The sequence below is a fragment of the Zosterops lateralis genome (assembly GCF_965231275.1).
Source record: "Zosterops lateralis genome assembly, chromosome: 6".
Taxonomy (NCBI): Eukaryota; Metazoa; Chordata; class Aves; order Passeriformes; family Zosteropidae; genus Zosterops; species Zosterops lateralis.
The window spans coordinates 46,097,200-46,119,324 of NC_139761.1; the positions used below are offsets into that span (position 1 = coordinate 46,097,200).

Sequence of the window (22,125 nt, forward strand, 5' to 3'; positions counted from 1 at the left end):
GCTTGTCTCTGTTGCTTGTTAAGTCAAGATGTTGCTTTTTGTCAAGATGTGCTATAGGGGGCTTAAATGCCTCAGTCAAGGAAATACAGTGATTGTGTATGATACATCTCTGAATTCATAATTTGAATTTACCAGAGCTATTTTAGAATGTCTGCCAAGGGAGTTCCAGCAACTCAGTTCAGACAATCTCTCCACTTGAAAGAAAAGGAGTGATGTGTATATTGTGCAGTTGTATGATCATGTGTAAGGCTGTGTGTGCTCTGGTGAAATTCTGGCAGGTAGAAGAGTAGCAGAACAAAATCCTATGGCCACTTCTGCAGAACAACATTACTGATAGAACATTGCTGCTTGGTTTGGCAGCCTGTGATTAGCAAGTCAGGACTACAAAAGCAGATAGGAAAAGACCTCAGTCAGCAAGTGTAATTGTACTTTTTGAGGTATTTGTACAGTAGTCATCCTGTGATTGCTGTGACAAGACTGCAGTTAGATTTCCTCTTGGTATGTTAACTAATAGAAACAGACTCCACATTCTTGAAAAATTGTTTATTCTTCCTAAAACAATAAACCCAGTCAACTCTCAGGTGAACTTTATCCTAAAGTTATACAAGTTATAATACAGGCCCTTTTTGTCTCCAGTGTGATTCAGAATGCAGATAATATTCCATGTAGATTCTCTTTTTAACAACAAGTATATTGTCAAATAAATCTGCCCTATAACTAAATGAACATTAAAGGTTAGCTATGCTGATGGAATGATTGAGAATAGTCTCATAAAAGTTTAAGGGTAGGGATTGACATAACCATGACTCAAACCACATATTTTGTCTCTGCTTCTGCATCTGCTGCCATAACAAGCACACTTGCCATGCAACCAACTTTTCTTTTTTATGTTTTGAATTTTAGCAGTGATTTTTGTAGCACTGGTGTTGGGGCTCTTAGATCAGATATAGACCAAAAGCTTATGGGAAGTTGTATTGCTACTCATGGGCTTCTGGAACTTTTAAAAAACTATCTCTGTTAATACGCTGTGGAGTATTAAAAACCATCTCTGTTAATAGCTGTGGAACCTAAATATGAAAATCCTTCTTCTTGTCACTAGTTCTTCTGCCACCTGCATAGTGACAGCATGCAGAATTAGAAGTAATATCTTTGGTAATAAAAGCACCTGCACACCTGACATTGGAAAGAGGAAGGCAGCTTCTGATTTAGATGATTAGAAGCAGGAAAGGCATGCAGAATCGTCAGGTCAGGTATAGATAACTAGTGTAACCTTAGGGCAAAGACAATAATGATAAAGTGGAATTAACTTGAATTAACCTGGTTGCAAAATGATTGGTTACTTCAGGTTGTCAAACAATTCATGGTAAATAAATTAATGCATACCTACAGGTGTTATCTGCACATTACCAGTAAGGTTCTTCTGGATTAAAATGTACATTCCAAAAACCTTTAAGGTAGCTGAGCAAGAAATAAATCAGGCTATGATGTCTACCTCAAAGATTGATGTCTACCTCAAAGACATATAAAACAGGTGGTAGACAGGATCTTATTGCTCTTCTGGCAATAAGGAAACAGAGACAGTATAGTTTAGGACACCTTCTAATGCTAGCAAAAGTAAAAATGCCTAGGACTTTTGGAGATAAGGATATGTATTTATTTCTCTTCAGATCATCACAGCCATGTGAGCTCAAGCTCAAGCGTGAATTCTGTAAGAGTGGTCTCAGTGCTTAAAGACATGTTGATGTCCCTCGTTCTCCAGTCTGGGATGTCACAGCAAGCCACATATATGTCAGAAGAAGGGACCATGGGAAGTTGTTGGTCACTCTGAGAAGCAAAGACTGCAGAAGGAAAATCGTTCTGTGTAACTTCATAGCTCAAGAAGGAATCTTGCTCCCTGTACAGGCAGGACAAAGCTGGAGCAGAGTATATCAATCTCTAAATTTAGAAGTTCTTAGCTAAAAATAGCACTTTTCCTACACAGAATATATTAAAATTATAAAAATACCAGGATATTGAACTGATGGATGGTGCAACTATAATTGAAGGATGATTACCTTTCCCAGTCCCAAGAAGTGAATGAGGCTGGTTCCATTGAGATCTACAAGTTTTGTGGCAAAGAAACTTGAAAGGAAAATAAGCAAGTTTCCAACTTACACCTGTCAGCATACACATCCAATCTAATCTAAAAAGGGGTCAGGTTTGCTGTGTACATGGAGTTGCTGTTGCAGTTTTCAAAGACTGAATAGGAATGAAGTCATAGAACTCCTTTTTCTTCCTAGGTGATAATTCTAGCCAGGAGACTACCTAGAAAAATACAGGGAGGAAAAGAAAAACTCAAAATACAGTCCTTTCGGAATCTCCTAAGTATTTTTAGAAAACACTTCTGAACTAAGAGTATTGGTGGCACAAAAGACAGAAAATGCCAAATTGGGAGATGTCTTTGAGGTATCACAAGAAGTTAAGTCAGGTAAAGCAACCACTCAGGGAAGATCTCTGTGGACTGTGTTTTTTCTTTTTATTTATTTATTTATTTATTTATTTTATTTATTTTTTTTTAATGAATGGTTTGTTCTAACTGGTCATTACTGGGTTTATTTTTATTTTCCAATAAGGAAAAAATAAAGCTATATTCTTCCAGTGATAGATTCATGAGGGAGAAAAGGGCTGCTACTTAATTTCAGTCGTACACTATGTAAGGTAAGAGAAGGGCAAATTTGTATTCTCAAATAGAGAAGGGAGAAAATCTAAAACCTTTTGAGATGTATTGAGGAAAAACGGGAAGATATTCAGATAAAGTCTAAGCTATAGTTGAGATAAAATTATTAAATAAAAAAAAATAGCAGCTAAAGAATATGCTTTTATGATAGTTGACTAGAGCAGCCAAAAGGGCTAAGTAAAAAGCTTCCTTGATGTTTTGAAAAATATATAAGTTCTACTTGTAATACGATCAATAAAAATAAGAAATACTTTAAACAGTCAAGAGGATTACAGGTTTCTGGTCAGTGCATTAAAAATTTTTTGATGAAGAACGCTGGGAGAATTAAGAAGTAAACCCTGTTAGTTCCATGAAGCAGATGTGTTACAAGATGTCTTGAAGGAAATGTGCTTTACCTCAAGGAGCTTGAGGAAAGGAGGTGTGCTTTGTCTTCTGAAGAGACTTGCAGAAAGACCTTCTCAAAGAAACTTTTCAGCACAAAATAATGTGCATGTGGAAATCTTGTATTTCTGAAGTAGCATTCTGATCTGGTTCCTGATTCTGTTTTCTGCTTTCTTTCTTTCTTTCTTCTTCTCCTCTAAAGGAACCTCCTATCTTTTTTTTGCACAAAGCAAAGCTGACCCTGTAGCTTTTGTAGGGTCTGATAGCAGATTGTATATTTATTATTTATGTAGAAAGTAAGCAAGAATGAGCAAGAATGTTAGGGAGGGTTAAGGACAGTAATGTTTTCCCATTTTCCCTTTTTTTTTTTTACTTTTACTCTAAAGCTTAATATTATGTGAGACTCTCTACAACTTTGATGGACATTCTTGCACCATTATAAGTTTTGAAAGAGCACTTCTTTTACTATAAAATCCCTGAACTTACTGTGTTACCCAGCCTCAATTATGTTTTGGGCAAAATATGTGGTATGGCTAGTATTTTGGTTTAGATTTTAAAGTTCCCAAGAGCTTTAAAAATTAAAGAAATCCAAAAATTGCCTGAAAAATAACTTCACAACACATGATGTACCATTTTATTTGTAAGAGTTACTGTTAATTATGAAGAGCTTCACAAGCATCACTTAATTTTTAAAGAAATCATTCTATGAGATGGTGAAAAATGAAAAACTCTTTGATTTTGAAGCCTTTATTTTCAGGTCTCACCTTAAAATTTCTTCAAGGGACTTCTTTGTTCAGCGACCCCCAAAATTCATTATTTGTTATGGGAGTTGCTGAAGGTTAAACTTGGCGTGAGCATTTGAAGGATTTAAAAGTGCAGCATCCTGTAGATAAAATAGAGCAATAAAAAAATTACATGATTACTGAATCAATATTATACTGTTTCCTGTATGCTGAATTCCTTCATTTATGGTGAAAAATGATTGTCTGTTTACTTCTTATCTTCTGCAAATATCACGCCTGTTTTTTCACCCGTCCTCTTGTCTCCTTGCTTTGAATCTCCTCCCCTGTGATAGAATCAATTGCCTTGGTGGGTATTATAAAAGGCCAAGTTTCCAGTGGAGATCTCATTCACCACCTTAGCCACCATGGGGCTAAGAGCAGCCAGCCTCGTCCTCCTCTGGCTGGCTCTTTGCTCTGCTAATGAAATAAAAAAAGGTAAGCTCTAGAGATGAAATGGTAGCAGATTGCCTCCTGGAAAAGAGGAGAGAGTTAAATATCACTGCCGAGCTAGAATGAGGCAGTGCATTTAAATAATGCTCTGGAGTTTTAGGATGCCTTTAATTGCTTAAGCTTTCAAATACTGAGGCTGCATTGCTTGGACAAAATTGGTAGATACTACTTTCTTTGGAAAGATTAATGCCTAGATCTACTACATTGATTTCTAGTTTGATGTGCTTGGAAAAGCACATTGGAAAAGCATCATTTTCAATGTTGCTTTTCTTTCCACGCATTGAGTGTTTACTAAGTATGGCAACAACTTGGCAGAAAGGAAGCGTAGGACTTTGAGAGGTTCACTGTTAAAGCAATGAAGGAAGTGGATGATTGTGTCTCCTGTTACTTTCGAACAACATAAATTGTTCTTCAAAAATTAATGTAATAACACTGAAAAAAGCTAATTTTGTCATTTAGAACATTTAACCCTTTTGCAAAAGCTCTAACTTACTGTATTTGCTATCAAATATGAAGTGATGGAATGGAGCACTCATAGTGAAAACTGCTTTTTAAAGGAATAGGTGATGAATTATATCCCGTGATCAGGTTTGGGCTGTTGAGCTTGGTCTACTGTGTCTTGAATTCAGCAGTGGGAGGAAAGCTTTACCTTGAATTTGGTCTTCCAGTTGTGAGCTCTGGAAGGATCTCTGTGCAGCCTTCTGGGGAGGAAAGTGTTCCAGCTTGGCTGGATGTGTCTGGTATTATTGGTATCATCAAAGTACAGTAACCTAGAGGTTTTCTTAGCAGTTTTGCCTTCTCATGTTAAATGCTGCAAGAAAATCTTGTGAAAATGAGAGATATGTCAAGATTCCCAAGGATGCTCAGCTTTTACGTCTCACCACTAATCTACAGTAACTGGAGATTTATCAGCTATTGTGTTAATTTGTATTATTTGTTGGTATAGATGGCAGGGAAAGGAACAAATCATCTTCATATTTTGCTATTGCAAAATTTTTTTTTTTCCCTCCTACCATGGCTATTTTCTGACCTATCTTTTGAAAAATTTCAGTCTTGCAGTAATAGAAATCACTACTGCTTTTAAGAAAATAAATAATTCCCTGAAATCTCCTGTTGTGCACAAGCCCTTTCATAGCCTTTTAACTATTTTCCTTCCAGAGTAGGTAGTACTTTCTTAGTTTTCTACTTGTTTTGTTTCTAGTTGCATCAGGGAAGAAGACAGTTCTTGGAAAAATTTAATATTGATAAAAATAATACTGTGATTCAGAATAAAATCATATGCTTGGCACAGAAGCCTAGTTAGGGGTCAGTATTAAGTGTCCCCACCTCATGCAGATAGGTTCCTTCACCTCAGTGAGGATTATAGGATATACCCTGGTCTCAGAATTATTTATTAATTTCTTATTCTGTTTTAGAGATTTTCATCTATTCTGCTGACCTGGTAGATCCTTAATCAGGATTGAAATCTATGGAACCACTGTGCACATAATTCCAAGTAGTTCCTACTGTAAAATGGAACTTACCTTTTTTTCACACTAGAGCATTTCTTTTCATCTCTATTTCTTCTTCATCAATTAACAGGAAGGACAAGAAGCCATGGCCAATATGTCTGCAGCACTTGGGGAAACAACCATTTCAAAACTTTTGATGGAGACATCTTCCAATTCCCTGGCAAGTGCGAGTATAACTTTGTTTCCGACTGCCGAGACGCTTACAAAGAATTCTCTGTCCACATCCAGCGTGCTCTCAGCAGCGATGGCCATCCTGAGATCCAGTATATTCTGGTGAAAATCAAGGATATAACGATCCTCCTCAAACCAAACCTGGCTGTGGTGGAGGGGCAGATGTAAGTTCCTTTACTATAATGGTATTCAGAGAAATGTGCTGGGAAGATAAAAGCAGGATTGATTATTTACTCAACTGTCTATGTACCATTACAGAAACTGCTGTCAAGCATTTCCACAGACAGACAGACAAACAAACAAACAAACAAACAGGACTTGTGAAATTCAGCATTAAAATTGCTCTGGGAAGGGGCTTCAGTATTAATTGTCATTTCTACACTGGCATAAGGGATTATTTAGATGCAAGTCAGGGATAGGTTTGAGTAAATTGTCCTTCCAGTTGTGCAGAAAACAGTGCAACTCATGAGCCAGATTTTTCACTGTCTTCAAACGACATAGCTTCATTTGTTTAATGGCATCATGCTGAGTTTACCTTAGCAGATGGTCTAGCAAATCCTTGAAAAGGAAATGCATTTCTCTGGAGTCTTATCCTCTTATTTTCCAACAGAAGAAAGGTCGTTTTTTCTGATCTTCATAAATAATTCTTTAAGATCTTATGGCCATTCTTCAAGGGAGTTTAGCAGATATAACATAGGTAAAAATTTACCCTAATGTATCTGTGGCATTATGTACTTCTTCAGACTTGACGGGGTTATTTTTCTCCTCCTATAATATAATTATACAAGAAACTCTTCTGACACCATTACTGATGCTAAGTAGTGTCTTAAACTAGTCCTTCCTATCACTACCTTATCTTTGTAGTGTGTGCATTTATAGTCTGAAGCAGGTGAAGCAATTCATGAGTTAATTAGCATGTTTTAGCATAATTGAAAAAAAGAGAACTTTTTAATTGTCATTGAAGACCTTGGTTTTGCCCAGAATTCAGCTTTTGCTCTAAAGTTTGGAAACCACTGTAATGAAAATATGTTCAAAGATTGAAAGTAACATTCAGTTTTCCAAAGATCATACTAGAATGCATAACAAAATGATAGAAAATTGCAAAAAATGCATTCTTGCCTCAGATTGAAAAAGCTCTTTATTGTGTACTCAAGTCTTAAAAAGAACTCCATGAAAAATAAGTTAGAAGTCCTTTTAAAACTGTTTCTCTTAAACTGAGCCATTTTTGTCTTAGATAGACTTCATTGTCATAAAACAACAGATCCCTGCCAAACAGGTTTTTGCTGCTTGGAGAATTTTTTTTTTTTTTTTTTTTTTGTAGAACTCAATTTTCCATATTGATCCTGAAATGATAAATGAGCAATTGTCATGTAAAATAGCATTTTGCAGTGGTGAAGTGAATACTGTAAAGTAGGAAAGTGTATGGATTAGCCTTCAGGTACTTGATCCACTGATTGATTGTATGTCCTACTATTAGAAAAAAAGATAAATATTCCATGCAGTTATAGCTAAAAGCTAAAATGATGTCCAACATTTTATGCTCCCCCTCAAGGAACATAGTCTCTCAAGACTTCATTGTTTATTGATGAACAGTGTAGTCAAAAGCAGAAATAATGATCTCTGAGTTTGCACCTAGATGTGTAAGTCATTTGGGAATGTTAAAAAATGCCTGAAGTAAATAGCTGTAAAAACCCCAGTGACAGAAAATCAGGAGATAAAGCTCCCTCCCAGTCAAGAGACTAGTTAAGAGGTGTGCATACACATGCATGAATCCTGATGGATAGCAATTATATTGATAAATCTGTAGAAAATTAACCAGTTATTTTAACTGGATTTCAGTTTACATTACTTCTGTTTGAACAGACTCTAGTCCTCTAGAGGACTACATTTTATAGGATAACACTGCCTGCCACAATCCTTTCATTGCTGAATGAAATTCAGCAGTTCAGTTTACTTGTAAGACAGACACAAATGGTTATCACACAAAAATATCTATGCTCAGCCCTCTCTGCAAAGTGTCTTCTGTCACCTTTAACAAGCTCAATCCTCTCCACTTAAAAGTAACAGAAAGAGCTACTGAATTCCTCTTAAGATGCTCCTTTCTTTTCAAAATTTTGTTAGCAGTCCCTGTAACTGCCTGTGCCTTATGAGCTCTCTGTTAAGGAGGCAGTTCATTGCAATGGAACATCAATTCTCTCTGAAATGGCTATGCCATCTTTAAGTAAAGAAACACTGTAAATTATGTTGTAGCTCCTTTCATTGATGTAAATTATTAGAGAGTGTTTGAATATCCTCTGTTAATACCACAATGATGATGCATTTTCTTTCATTCATTTGAAGATATCTGTCATTTTGGGGTTTTTTTAAGTTAAGGAGCCCAAAGTGTTGGGTAGGCTTTTCCTCTGAAATTGTTTTGCCTTTTAAATGAGTTTTTGCAATGAGTTATTGTTCCAAGTGTCAGAGAGAGAAGACTTTATGTCTCATTAAAACAAGGCATCCTGTGCAGTGAGGATGAGGTGGTCAGACTAGTTTCTCTATTCCTTGGGGTATTTGGCTTGTTACAGACATTCATGTCAGCCCTTTTGTTTCCTAACTAATGCTAAGTCTGTGATTTTCTTCCTAGTGTGAAGACACCTTACTATGCCTCTGGCGTCCTCATTGAGAGCGATAAAATTTACACCAAGATTTATGCCAAATTAGGCATGGTTCTGATGTGGAACCAGCAGGATGCCCTGATGGTATGTATGGTCAAAGTATTTTTAGTTGGTATTTTCTGGGTTTCCTGGGATATTTCTCTATCTCAGTAGGGAAAAAAAAAAAAAAAAGAATGATAATTCTTAATGTTTTTCCTTTTTCTTTTCGTTATTTAGGTGGAGCTGGACAACAAATTTAATAACCGTACCTGTGGTCTCTGTGGGGATTACAATGGAATTCAAATTTACAATGAGTTCATCAATGGAGGTGCGTCATTCCACAATACTGACAGTTGTCACCGAAGATAGGCTAAGCCCTGTGCACAGAAACATCACAGGAGGGCAAATTTCACTTGAGAGGTTTCTGTGATTGCCCCAGACTAAACATTAAGTTCCAGCATTGCATTCCTGGTCTAAGTTTATTCTATTCCAGGTTAATCTTTTTGTTCTTTACTAGTCTTTTTTCCTCTTTGCCCTTTGCATTTTTAAGCACAGTTAGACATCATTCAGAGCAAGTATCTGTAACTAACAGGCATATTTGATACCATAGTAGCTGTTTCCCTTGATCAGTAGAATTCCAGGAATCAGGTGCTCCTTGTTGTCAATTTCTGGGGCTCAGCAAATGCTCTATTTTTTTTCTCATAGACACAAGCTACAACTCAATTACATTTGGAAATATGCAGAAGATCAGCAAACCCACTGCCAGATGTGAAGATCCAGATGAAACTAAGGCACTTCCGAGCTGTAATGAGCATGTAAGTATTTCTTCTGGTGAACTTCATTCATGTGGGCACATGGAGACATCCTTTATCAACAAGAGCTGGGAGGAGTGTCCCTTCCAGGATAAATGGTTACTTTTTCCTAGCTGTTCAAAAGACAAAAGAGTTTTTTTTGCAGGATAAGAATTTTTCAGAAGCTCAGATGCTTGCAAACATCTCTTAAACATTATTCCTCTTCCTCCTCAGCGTGACGAGTGTCAGAGGTTGCTGACTTCTTCTGCATTTGCTGATTGTCGGCTACGCCTTAATCTGGAAATGTACATCCAAGCCTGCATGCAGGACAAGTGTGCCTGTGATGGGAAGGAGGATTCCTTCTGCCTCTGCAGCACCATCTCTGAGTACTCCCGTCAGTGTTCGCATGCCGGCGGCCGCCCAGGACAATGGAGGACAGACACGTTTTGCCGTAAGCAGCTGCACAAATTACAAAGATCCAAATGTTTCATGCGTGTAGTAGCACCATGAAATTTCAATTCATTACTTCTTTACAAAACTGTTGGCATGTATGATAAATTTCATACCAGTAGGGCTAAAAATATTATGTTCTCCCAATTTTCTTCTTCTAATACTTTTGCTATTAAGAAATATTTCTCAGCAAATTCTCTTCCCATGAAAAAAACTGAGATTTGATGCTGCAGGAGATGGGAAGAATTTGATTGATTTGAAACCAAAAGAAGTTAATATAAAAACCAGGGAAAGCAGTTCAGAATTAGATGAACATCCTTTGCCATGTGGAGTCTAGCTTGAGACACCACTGAATTGAAGGGGGTAGGGTGTAAGACCTATGGTTTCTTGGGAATGATGGACCTAACACTCAACTCCTGGTGTCTTTCTTATTCTTTCAGCCAAGAGCTGTCCTGCTACCATGGTCTATAGAGAAAGCAGCTCACCCTGCATGGATACTTGCTCACACTTGGAGATCAGCAGCCTTTGTGAGGAGCACTACATGGATGGCTGCTTCTGCCCTGAAGGCAAGTGTTATTCTAGCTGTTGCATCTAGGACAAAAGCAAGAGCCCTGGCTAAGGAAGTCTTACTAAAATACTACATGTAGTCACGTAGTCATGTTTCTATTTTAGAAACAAGTGGTGCTACTCATTATTTTCCCCCCTTGAGGAACATAACTGTAAAATTTTTCAAGTAGATAATTATTGATTAATTAATCAATTATTTTATAGTTCAAACATATTAACACAGTGACAGGTAATAAACCTCCTTTTTAATTCTCAATAAGTGGGCTTTTAATACCATATAGTAAAATCATGCCTTTTAGGTTGAATAGTTCTGAGACAATGGACATCATTTGCCCAGAGTGGCAGTGAGGGACAGTGAGTGAAATTCTCAAATTGCTGTCAACCGTAGGAAAGAAGATTACAGTGATAGTCTTCACAGCCAAAAAGATTAAAAATCTAAACATGTGACATTCTGAGGTTGTTCTTATATACTTGCAATAACCCTTTTATCTATATATAGTTATATAAATGAACAGACTTGGATTTTCAAAGCTGAATAAAAATGCTTTCCATCTGTCTTATATTACAAAAAACAGAGACAGTTTAGACAAACTCACCCTGTGTGCCAAATTAGAGTTTTTCCTCTGTGGAAATTGCTTATTTGAAAAAGAGCTGGAATAGTTAATGTTATGTTTTATAGGAACCGTGTATGATGATATCAGTGAAAAAGGCTGCATTCCTGTTAGCCAGTGCCACTGCAAACTCGGTGGAAAGGCATATGCACCTGGAGAAACCATTTCCAAAGAATGTGAAGAATGGTAAGGATCCTGGTTGTTGTACACCTTTCTTTGAACAATTGTAAATGGGTCTGCATTTTTCAAATATCTGCTTGGTCATAGGAGATGTCCTGAAAGCACTCTGAATTTAATGTTTATGTTGCATATCTATAGAACAAAATTTCTGAAAAGTTTTCTTGATTCTGTGACATATGTCAGAGGGAAAAATCTCAAGGAAATGGTCAAGGATACAGTTTTAAAACATCTTGCTGGTTGCTCTCAGCTCCTGTAATAACTACAAACATTTTTTGTGTTATTTGTCTGTTTATAGCACCTGTAATTCAGGCAGATGGACCTGCAAAGATTTACCCTGTCCAGGCACATGCTCAGTGGTAGGAGGTTCCCATTTTACCACCTTTGATGGGAAGAAATACACCTTCCATGGAGACTGCTACTATGTGTTGGCCAAGGTACTGTGTACTGTGGGGCTGTTCCCTTGAAGAGTAAAAGTATGTCTGTGAGCTGATGTGAACCAGCTGGGAGTTACTGTTCTATTCAACTTCCATAGGGTGAGGGAAGCAGAAATGCTGGAAGTTGTACTAGAAAATTCAGGATTTATTTGTAGTAGCCCTAAGGGGAAGCTGGGGACTTACTGCAATGGGTGATTAACTCAGTGAGATGAAAGACTGCCTATGCTGTCATTATCCAGTGAAGTCCTTTGTATACAAGAAATCAAAAAATCTCAGGATTAGAAGTTCTTGGCCACTTCTGTAATAGCTATTTCTAAGTTGGAGTGTCGAAGTCAGGTAGGGAAAAGAGGTAGACAGCTGTTTCATTCATCCCTAAAATTCTGGTGTCTGTTCTTCTAGAGAATGAGGAAAATCTTTTTGAGCTAGGAAAGTCATTGTAGCTGATGAATTTATTCTTTTTTGTGGAAATCATATAATGAGATTTTTAATTTGACTAATGGACATTTCTTTCCCTGTGATTGTAGGGTACTGCAAATGAGAGTTACGCTCTGCTGGCAGAGCTGGCTCCCTGTGGCTCCATAGACAAACAGACCTGCTTGAAGACTGTTGTGCTGTTAGCAGATAACAAAAAGAATGTAAGTGCTGTTGTGTGGGTTCTGCTAGATATGTTGAAAATCAGCATACTTCCCTTAATGTGGGTGAATACTTTTTACTTCTGGAGTCATTATTCTGGATAGATAAGGAACCTTAAGCTGACAAACAGCTCAGGTTTCTGCTTCAAGAATTCAAAATAGACCTAAACTTAAGAAAATATGAGATTCAAAACAACTGTTGTTTCCCTTCCTCTTTCCTCTACTCTGTGTGATATGATTATTTTCACAGGATTCCAGGTGTCTGGAAGCAAGAGTACCATTCTTCTCCCCCTCATAGTTTTTTTCTTAATTCAAATATAATTTTATAGATCTAATTGACTCTTTTTCAGAATAAATCCTGGTTTTGAATGGTGATACAATCCAATCTTCTCAAATATTCACTTTAGTATTCTTTTTATTTATGAGAATATATAGACTATCTCTATACGTAACTTACATACACATCCACGTGGTTTTCCTCATGTATTTATGGACTCCCATGTCCTTGCCAGCATTACTAGAACATAAGAAAACCAAATCAAATGCCAATAATTTTATGTTTCTATATGTACAGAGTAACATTTTTTGAGGAAGTTTAATATACTGCTTTCCTACCATGCCAGAATCATATTAATCATCACACAGAAGCTGTAGCACATGCTTTAATAAGGAATAAGAAATTGCTACAGATCCTGAAGACCTAATATTTTCTTCACCTACTGAAACCAAAGTGCCCAATATAAATGAGTTTTGAAGTTCATTATTGCTATGAATTCTTGTAGGCAGATGTAAGAGAAACACTGAATAGCAAGACGAAACCTTACATGTACCCTATAGGGCTGCTGCCATATTCAATTTTCAGACAGAGTTTTCCTTTCAAAAATTTGGAGTTCTACACAGAGCCTAAATGTGTAAAATGTCCTTCCTGTTAATTTTATTTGTATTAGTTCATTTTCCTCAGTCCCTGGAACCTCATTGATTCCATTTGCCATTACACAGGTGCTGGTTCTCAGATCAGACGGCAGTGTGCTCCTGAATGAGATGACAGTGAATGTGCCTCATGTGTCAGGTAAGAGATGCAGCCTTGTATGTCAAGTGTCACACACCTGACTTCTCATGTAGGGGTGTATTTTTATAGAGGCTAAAGTGGGAGACTTAACATTTTTCAAAGTGTTTAACACTTTCCAAATATGATGTGGGCATGCCCATTTGGTTCTGATCCCAGAGATCAGTTTTTATAACTAATCAATTTGTTAAGTTTGTGAGGACCAGCATCATATCTAGTTGGCCAGTGATTTTTAAAGGAAAAAAAAAAATCGATCCTCATCGCAGAGATTTCATGCTGGGTGATACATGAGAATCTAATAAGAAGTGTTTCTTTAGCAACGTGTGTGTGCCTGTTTATTACAACAGTTGATGTTTTGTTTTTCAGCCAGCTTCTCAGTATTCAAGCCATCTTCCAACTACATTGTTGTACAAACTTCTGTTGGGCTTCAGATGCAAGTCCAGCTGTTTCGAGTCATGCAGCTGTTTGTGACCGTGGAACAATCAGTTAAAGGAAACCTTCAAGGCAAGTGTCTGTGCAAATGGAAAGCAAAGCCATGTTGTTTCACAGCTGAGTAGTCATGTATTCTTTATATGAATAACTCATGCTACTTGTTGCTTCAAGGGGAGAAAATGGAAAGAAAATCAACTCAAGCACACTTGAAATATATTTTTATTTTTTGATATTGAAATGACCTATCACTCTGGTACCAGTACATAGGTATTTCTTAGAATATTCCTTACTTTTGTATTCAGTTTAATTTTTAACTATCCACAAAACCAGGTTTTTGGTGTATTTTGTGGTTTCAATATCAGCAGACAGCATAAAAAATATGGGTTAGGTAGTAATCTCTTGAAGCACAGATATCTTCATGATTACTATTCTTGAAGTTGTTGAAGATTTAAATCACGGCTTCTAAAATTTCAGAATTTATAGTATGCATTAAATTGATGTGGAACAATCAGCTGTTTCTAATGTTTGTGATCAGTTATCCCTTTGCTTTGACCTTTCAGTATAAGAATAAGTAATGCTTATGTGAAAATTTTACCTTGTTCTCAAATAGGTCTTTGTGGAAACTTCAATGGAGTGGAAGGAGATGACTTTAGAACAACCAGCGGGCTGATTGAGGCTACAGGATCTGCCTTTGCTAACACCTGGAAAGCTCAGTCCACCTGCAAAGACCAGGCAGAAAAGCTGGAAGACCCCTGCAGTCTCAGCATTGAAAGTGGTAAGCACATTAATAAGTCAGATGGTTGAGCAGTGTCTGCTGAGTGTTACTGCAACAGGCATGTAAGAGTTATAGTGGGGCATTGAAGATTTTTTTACAGGACTGTGAAATTAATTACTGATAGCTGCAAGTACATATACATACAAGCACTTCATCAAACTGAAGTGAAAATTTAAGGGGTGATTGTAAAAGAATCCTTAGATTACCTGCAAAGACAGCTTTTATCTCCTACCATTATCTGTCCTTATGTTAAACTTAGCTTTATGGTCCCCTAAATGGAAAGAGCTGTCACAATTCCATGTGTACAAGTTGCAAAAGTACAGTGCAATTTTTGATTTTAAAATTGCATGTCTCTGAATCAAGGACTAGAAATACATGTATGGTGATATCATGTAGTTTCTCCACTCCCCAAAATGCACACAGTTCTCTGATTTGTATTGCTGCACTGCATTTATGTGTCAGCATAACTAGGCATGGCACAAGGAAGATAAGAAATGTGATGAATTTCTCTATTTTTTGTGCAGCAAATTACGCTGAGCATTGGTGTTCTTTGCTGAGAAACCCAAAGGGTCCTTTTGCAAGATGTCACCTTTTTGTTGATCCTTCAGAATACTATAAGGTATTGTAATTTTGCACTCTTTTAGTACTGCAATATTTCAGATGGTTAACTGTAGGCATTTATCATTGTTTGAACATTTGAGATATCAGTGAATAGCTTGTCCATAAGAGATGCTGAAGTTTTTGCATTGACTGATTCAAGCATCCAAAGTATCTCATATGATGAGATCCTTATGGGCTGCTGCTGAATAAAAATGAACATTTTTTCTTTTGCTTTCTTATGTTTTGTGTTTCATGTACATTTTTATTGGCTTGGATATTTGGACTGAAAAGAACATTCAAGAGTTGCAGATGTGCACAGTTCAAGCCTACCCTTAAATATTAGTTTCTATGAAGCTGGGGGGAAAATTCCAACCATATATTGGTTGGAATGTAACACCAAATCATTTTCATGCCAGAATTTCTATGGATTCTTTTCCCCTGTGCTCATCTCTATTGAGCAGTAAGTGAGGCTTATGAAGGAAAAGGAATTCCAAAATCATTGCTTATACTTGGAAATCAGTGTGACCACAAATGTAAAGGTCTTCATAGACCTGGTTAATATTTTGACTTTATTATTCTAGTTTTTGTGGATCTCTGCATTTCTTACTAGTAACTGACAATTAATGGTAACAATGGCCTTTGGAAAAGGTGTTCTTAGGAGGCCAGCTACTTTTTAAAGGTTCAAGATCCTTGGCTTAGGTTAGAATAAGCAGCCAAATATTTTCATAGTGTATGAAATGAAGCAGCACTTAAACTCTCTGGTCTTTGTCCATTCCTGTCCATTCCTTCTGGTCATGGGTATTAATAAAATAACATCAGGACATTTTGCAGCAATTAAGTTGCAATTGCCATTGATTTTGTGTGGACTTATTGGTCCTTTTGGTTTTTTTCAGAAATGTAAATATGACACCTGCCTCTGTGAAGACAATGAAGAATGCTTGTGTGCTGCCCTGTCCTCTTACTCAAGAGCCTGTGCTTTCAAAGGGATCATACTGGGAGGCTGGAGAAAGAGTGTCTGCAGTAAGTAGTGGAACAGTAATGCCTGTGGAAATAATTAACCATGACAAATAATCAGTCTCTCTCTGAATTAGGTTATCAGTGATCTCACTGTTAGGGATTTGGAATATCTTAGAAATGTCTAATTGACCTAAAAGAGACAATGCTGATAATGTTTACTAGTTCGTATTATATTCTTCAGATGTCATTTGAAATTTTTATACTTAAAAATAGAAAGCTATATTTTTAACTTTCACCTTCTTTCCCCAGTCTAGCTAATATAATTCCATTTACTGATGGAATCCCTGCCATCAGGGCTTTTGCTGTGCATTTGTTTATCAATGTCTTTGTTCCTGATCATGCTCGCTTTTCATCAGCTGTTCAGTATGTTTGCGACTAGGAGTTTATTGTATTGAGCTCTCTATCTGATTATGAGTATGTGAAACAAATAGGAGTTAAAAATAAGCCTTCAACTGGTAAAGTTAAGTTATTGTTACTTGTGACTTCTGATATTTTTGTACTTTCATAAGATCCAAGGGGATCCAAGTGTTTTATCACTACATTCGGCACAGCCAAAGAAACCAAAATGGAAATGTCAAAGCCAAATTGTCTATCCTGCATCCCTTATTTATCAGTTTGGTCTTTTTCCCTCCAGGCAGTGAAGCATCTTCTTGCCCAGGAAATCAAGTCTTCCTTTACAACATTACGAAGTGCCAGCAAACCTGCCGTTCCCTTGCTGATGGTGAAAAGTATTGCTTGCAAGACTTTGCTCCTGTGGATGGCTGTGGCTGCTCATCCAATACCTACTTGGATAACCAGGATAACTGTGTGCCCATCTCCCAATGCCCATGTTATTACAAGGGATCATACCTGGAACCTGGGCAATATTTCACAAAAGATGGAGAACGTTGGTATGTTTTATTTTGGCTTGTTTGTGGAGAAAAAAGCCTTTTAAATTTGCTTATTAAGTGTTACATTTTTTGTTACTTAACTGAGCATTTGTAATGCATTTCACATTATCTTCATGCTGAGCAAAGCATGTTGCAATGCAATTTATCAATTGCAATCAATAATTGAGAGTTGCAGCTTGCTTTGGAGTTGTGAGTACTGGCCTTCACAGATAAATGTTATTCTGAAGCTGCAGTGTTAATAAGGCTTTGTTAAGCAGAAGGGTGAAAGGAAGAGAAAAGGCCAACTATGTGTTTTGTTTGCTTTCCTAGCAGACACAGATTGCTTGTGTTTTCCACTGGAGGAAGGTCCCCTTGATATGTATTTACTGTAGCATAGGCTTTTGAAAAGAACATTCATGACTGTGTTATATTTTGCCATGATCTCTGGCAAGGGTTTGCTGCCTGAGTCATCAGTGCAAACTGTGAAATGCCTTCTCTTGTCCAGCAGAAGCAGCATATAGGTCAACAAATTTACAGCCTATACATTGAATAGGCATGAAAATACACTGTGTGTCCAAATGGAGGCTTTGATTTAAATTACCATTATTATCTGTGTCATTATTACCTAATTCCTGAGTTGTCATAAAACATAGTATTAAAGATTAATAGAATAGCTGTCATTCCTTAAAACATAACCTTTCTGTGCATTATGCCTAAAATCTTGCTACACTTTTCTTCCAACAAAGCAATACTTGAGTGTGATTCAATAGAATTGACCTTGTAATTTCAGTAGAAATTATACAGGACATCTTTAATAATTAGTCTCAAATTTATATAAACAAATATTTGGACTTAAATTTAAGATATTAAGCTTGCTTTTTTTTTTTAATTTCACTTTTCTAGTGTTTGCCGAAATGCAAAGATCCAGTGCACTTCAGTGAAAATAAGAATGAGAAGTAAGTGACATTCTGTAAACTAAACTAGAATAAAACACATAACCAACCTCCCAACCCAAACCTACTTTCCTTTTGAATTTTCCATTTACTCGTTTTGCATATTTTTTTCTCTTTATGTAAAACATAGCACATTTTCAACTTTGTTCTCTCTTCACTGAACCTATTTTTTTTCATAAGGATAGACTTATACTTCTATCTCAGAAACTACCACCTTTCACTCACATTTCTTTTGCCTTTTCTTGATTGATCTAAACCAACAATGTACCTTTCAGGTGAAGAAGAATGTTCTTCTAACAAGACATACTTTGACTGCAATGCATTCTCAAAGTGGACTTCACAAACACCTGTACAACTTAGCTGTCATACTCCTCAAAGTAATCATGTATGTATTCAACTTTTCTTTGTTTCTTGCTTTCTTTAGTCTGTATTCTTTACATGACATGGTGCTATATAGCAAATACAGTTGTAACTCACAGTTTATTTCTCTTTGGTTTAATCTACCCATTTTTCCCTCCAATGATATGAATCTGTTGCCGTTTTCATGATGATTCCACTTATGGTTTCTCTCTCCTTTTTCTTTTTACTATGTCTTTAGTAGAGTTGTAATTTCCAAGTGAAAAAGAATTTGGGTTGTTAGACAATCAAAAAAGAAAAGAAAAACATTAGAAACTTAGAAAAAAAGAACATTATAAAACTAATTGCAGTTTTTAAAGAGTGCTTATGAAGAAGTGGAATTAAGATGCACTGCTTTGTCATAAGGTAACCATTTCTCCTTATATTCCTTAGTTCCAGACAGAGTGTGTCTCAGGCTGTGTGTGTCCTGCAGGACTGTTTGATGATGGCAGAGGGGGCTGTGTTAAACAAAATGATTGCCCATGCATTCATAACAATGAGTTGTACTCTTCTGGAGACAAGATAAAAGTGGACTGCAACACCTGGTGGGTTATAAGTGAATACTCTCTTCTAGAATATATTCTATGCAGTGTATTCATAGTCACGTCTAGGCTTATGTACTACAGTAGCTGCAAAAGCTGGAAGTATTATCTTTAATTTTCATGAATACTTATTGCTATCAGAAAATACAGATTCTGCTGAAAGTTTGGGGGTAGTAGTTACCTCTGTTTTCAGTAGGCATCTTTTGTTGGGAAAACACTCATTTTTTTAAAAATAAATGCTATCAGATCTAAAGATTGTAGCTCAACAGAGTAAAAAACAGCCTTAAAAACAGATTAAACAATTGAAGTTGAGGCTCAGATATTTTGCACCTTATCACATTATATCAGGCAGCTGCTTGGTTTGTTCCACAGTTTTTCAAACCACACACTCTTGGTGAGATCTGGAAATTCAACTTCTCTGCTCTCTTCTAGCACCTGCCAGAAAGGGATTTGGACATGCACTGAGGATGTGTGCTATGGGTCTTGTACGATCTATGGAAGTGGCCATTATAACACTTTTGATGGGAAATTCTATGACTTTGATGGGAGCTGTGAATATGTGGCTGCTCAGGTAATGCTCATCAGGAGGGCTGAAGAGTAATTTGATTGCCTTGAAAATCTACTTTCCTCTTTGCCTTTGTCATTCCTTATTGCCTGCCATCATTGTCCCCAAGGTGTTCACACATTCTGCCAGGATAAATTGTGTATTTTCAGTGCAGGCAAGCTGTGTGAATGTGGCTCTTTTTATTCAGCTGTAGATATCATAAATTACATGTAACAGAACTATGTTACAGTGAGAGCTAACTATCATTTGTGAAATGTATCCAAATTCTAAGCTTAGAAACTTGAAACTTACATTTAAATATATATTCATCACTTTGTTTTATTGTGCCACTCTTTTTCCCAGGCTGAGACTGTGCCAACTGTTCATATGTATGCATAGAAGTATGCATAGATGGCTGTGCATCTGAAAAAACTATGTGTGTAGGATCTCACATTTGAAGGAGCAGTAACTACTTATACACTGGAAAGATTTAGATGATTGTAATTATTATGAGATTAAACTACAATGAAATAGTCTACCTAATTTTCTCATGTTCTTTTTTTTTTTTTTTTTTCAATAGGACTTCTGTGGTGACAAAAATTCCAGCGGCTCTTTCAGTATCATCACAGAGAATGTCCCTTGTGGAACTACAGGAGTCACCTGCTCAAAGGCTATCAAAATGTTCCTCGGGGTGAGTGATGATAGTCAGTACATATCAGTAATCAAGTGTTACCAAAAATGTAATGCTCCAAAGTCATGCCTCTAAAAGCAGCTGTAACAAGCATTAGAGGCCCTATCAAATTATTCTGTAAAGGTGTAGGTTCTCAGGTGATGAAAACTCTCTCAAACAGAAGTGCTACACCATCCTCTGCCATCTTGGAAGTAATCCCAGAGTTTGAGTTATTGCTTTCAGAATGAGTTGCATTATTACAAGTGTTAATATTTTATCTCATCATAGAAGTTAGTGTTAAAATACTTCTATCTTTCAGAAAACTGAACTGAAATTGGAGAACAAAGAGTACAAAGAAATCCAGCGAGATGTTGGTGATGATGTGCGGTACTGGAACAGGACAGTTGGCCTGTACCTGGTTATTGAGACTAGCAATGGTGTGATGCTGATCTGGGACAAGAAGACTTCCATTTTCATCAAACTGAGCCCTGAATACAAAGTTAGTGCCTGTCTGTCTTTTTTTGAAGTAGTATTGTGAAGAGACAAGGAAACACAAGTTTTCGTTTATTCTGACTCTATGTCTAATTCCTTTATCCTCTGTGCACTGATGATTAGCTGGCTTTATTACCATCACAGCTTACAGAAGTGCTTCTGAGGTTTCTTGCAGTCTATCACAATGCATTGCACAGAATGCATATGATGTCATTCCAAAAGAGATAAACATCTCAGGCAATATTCTTGAGTTTGTGAGTGTTGATAGCCAATCATTCAGAATAATTTAGGGGATGTGGACTCACTGCATATGTGCTTGGAATCCTACATGCAATCTTAGCCCTATGTTAAAACCAAACTCCTTTATGGAATGTATGGCCGTGTTTCTGGTTCCTGAAAATTCAGCATGTTAAATAGGAGAATATTGAGGCATTGTACTGACAGTGACATACTGTTTCTTGAGGGGACTGGTGGGTCTTAAATAACACTACCAAAAATTCACCATTGAGGGCAGATTGATACATTTTCTTTCAAGAAAAATGAGTCCCTGTCATTTCTTTTCCATGAATGAAGAAAGGGTGCTCATTATGTTAGAATCTTTTAACAGAAACAGCTTTGAGCAGAAATGAATTATCTCAGGCTTATATTAATAGGTGAGTTATGATAAATTGAGAAGAATGGAGAATAAATAATTCTTCTCAGCTGTAAGAGGCTTGGGCACCATTTAATTTTTTAGTTGGATATGGAGACAGAGATATAGAAATACACTAGATATATTGATTTCGAGGAGGGAAGACATGGCAGCTGAATAATTTGCTAAGGACAGACAAATAAAGATTTATTTTCTGTACAAATGATTTGACAGTAAAGATGAAAGTGATCCTTTACACAGACAATCATTTGTCATTTTTCATGTCAGTGTTTTGCTCTTACTTCACCAAAGCCTGTTTCTCATTTCCATGGTATATTTAAAAACTCAATTTTCTTTTCCAGGGCAAAGTGTGTGGTTTGTGTGGCAACTTTGATGACAAGGCAAACAATGACTTTACAACAAGGAGTGGACTGCTGGAGACTAATCCTCTGGATTTTGGAAATTCCTGGAAACAATCTCCCATGTGCCCAGATGTCACACAAGAGGTTAAGCCCTGTGATCTGAAACCACACCGGAAGTCCTGGGCAGAGAAAGAATGCAGCATCATCCAAAGCGAAATCTTCAAAATTTGTCACTCCAAGGTTTGTAGAAGACAGTAGGTGATGGGACAGCACAGTGCATTTCTGATCATGCAGAACCAAAAAGACCATCAGAAATGAATGAGGAGATGATTAAATAGAGTGTTCTTCAATTAAGTCTTTAGTACAGCTGCAGGTGTCAGCACATTTCGTGTGGCCTTAGTCAAATTAGTCTCTGGGGCAATGGAACTGTGTCAGTGGTGGTGGCAACCCCAGCTGTACAAACCCAT

At 36.9% G+C, this 22,125-nt stretch overlaps 1 protein-coding gene across 1 annotated transcript in view; it reads left to right on the forward strand.

Moving 5' to 3' along the window:
- Window positions 1–4,244: 4,244 nt before the first annotated feature.
- LOC310910162 (mucin-2-like) overlaps window positions 4,245–22,125 on the forward strand; it is a gene marked incomplete at its 5' end in the record, with an annotated part of 66,121 nt that continues 48,240 nt past the window's right edge. The window contains 23 exons of the mRNA XM_083862619.1: window positions 4,245–4,314; window positions 5,911–6,175; window positions 8,635–8,749; window positions 8,882–8,972; window positions 9,350–9,459; window positions 9,670–9,886; window positions 10,326–10,451; window positions 11,132–11,249; window positions 11,539–11,677; window positions 12,202–12,312; window positions 13,309–13,378; window positions 13,742–13,879; window positions 14,418–14,582; window positions 15,107–15,201; window positions 16,076–16,202; window positions 16,834–17,089; window positions 17,972–18,024; window positions 18,297–18,406; window positions 18,811–18,962; window positions 19,392–19,530; window positions 20,084–20,194; window positions 20,493–20,672; window positions 21,659–21,898. Of these exons, the coding sequence (XP_083718745.1) occupies window positions 4,245–4,314; window positions 5,911–6,175; window positions 8,635–8,749; window positions 8,882–8,972; window positions 9,350–9,459; window positions 9,670–9,886; window positions 10,326–10,451; window positions 11,132–11,249; window positions 11,539–11,677; window positions 12,202–12,312; window positions 13,309–13,378; window positions 13,742–13,879; window positions 14,418–14,582; window positions 15,107–15,201; window positions 16,076–16,202; window positions 16,834–17,089; window positions 17,972–18,024; window positions 18,297–18,406; window positions 18,811–18,962; window positions 19,392–19,530; window positions 20,084–20,194; window positions 20,493–20,672; window positions 21,659–21,898 (3,198 nt within the window). The remainder of the gene's footprint in view (window positions 4,315–5,910; window positions 6,176–8,634; window positions 8,750–8,881; window positions 8,973–9,349; window positions 9,460–9,669; window positions 9,887–10,325; window positions 10,452–11,131; window positions 11,250–11,538; window positions 11,678–12,201; window positions 12,313–13,308; window positions 13,379–13,741; window positions 13,880–14,417; window positions 14,583–15,106; window positions 15,202–16,075; window positions 16,203–16,833; window positions 17,090–17,971; window positions 18,025–18,296; window positions 18,407–18,810; window positions 18,963–19,391; window positions 19,531–20,083; window positions 20,195–20,492; window positions 20,673–21,658; window positions 21,899–22,125) is intronic.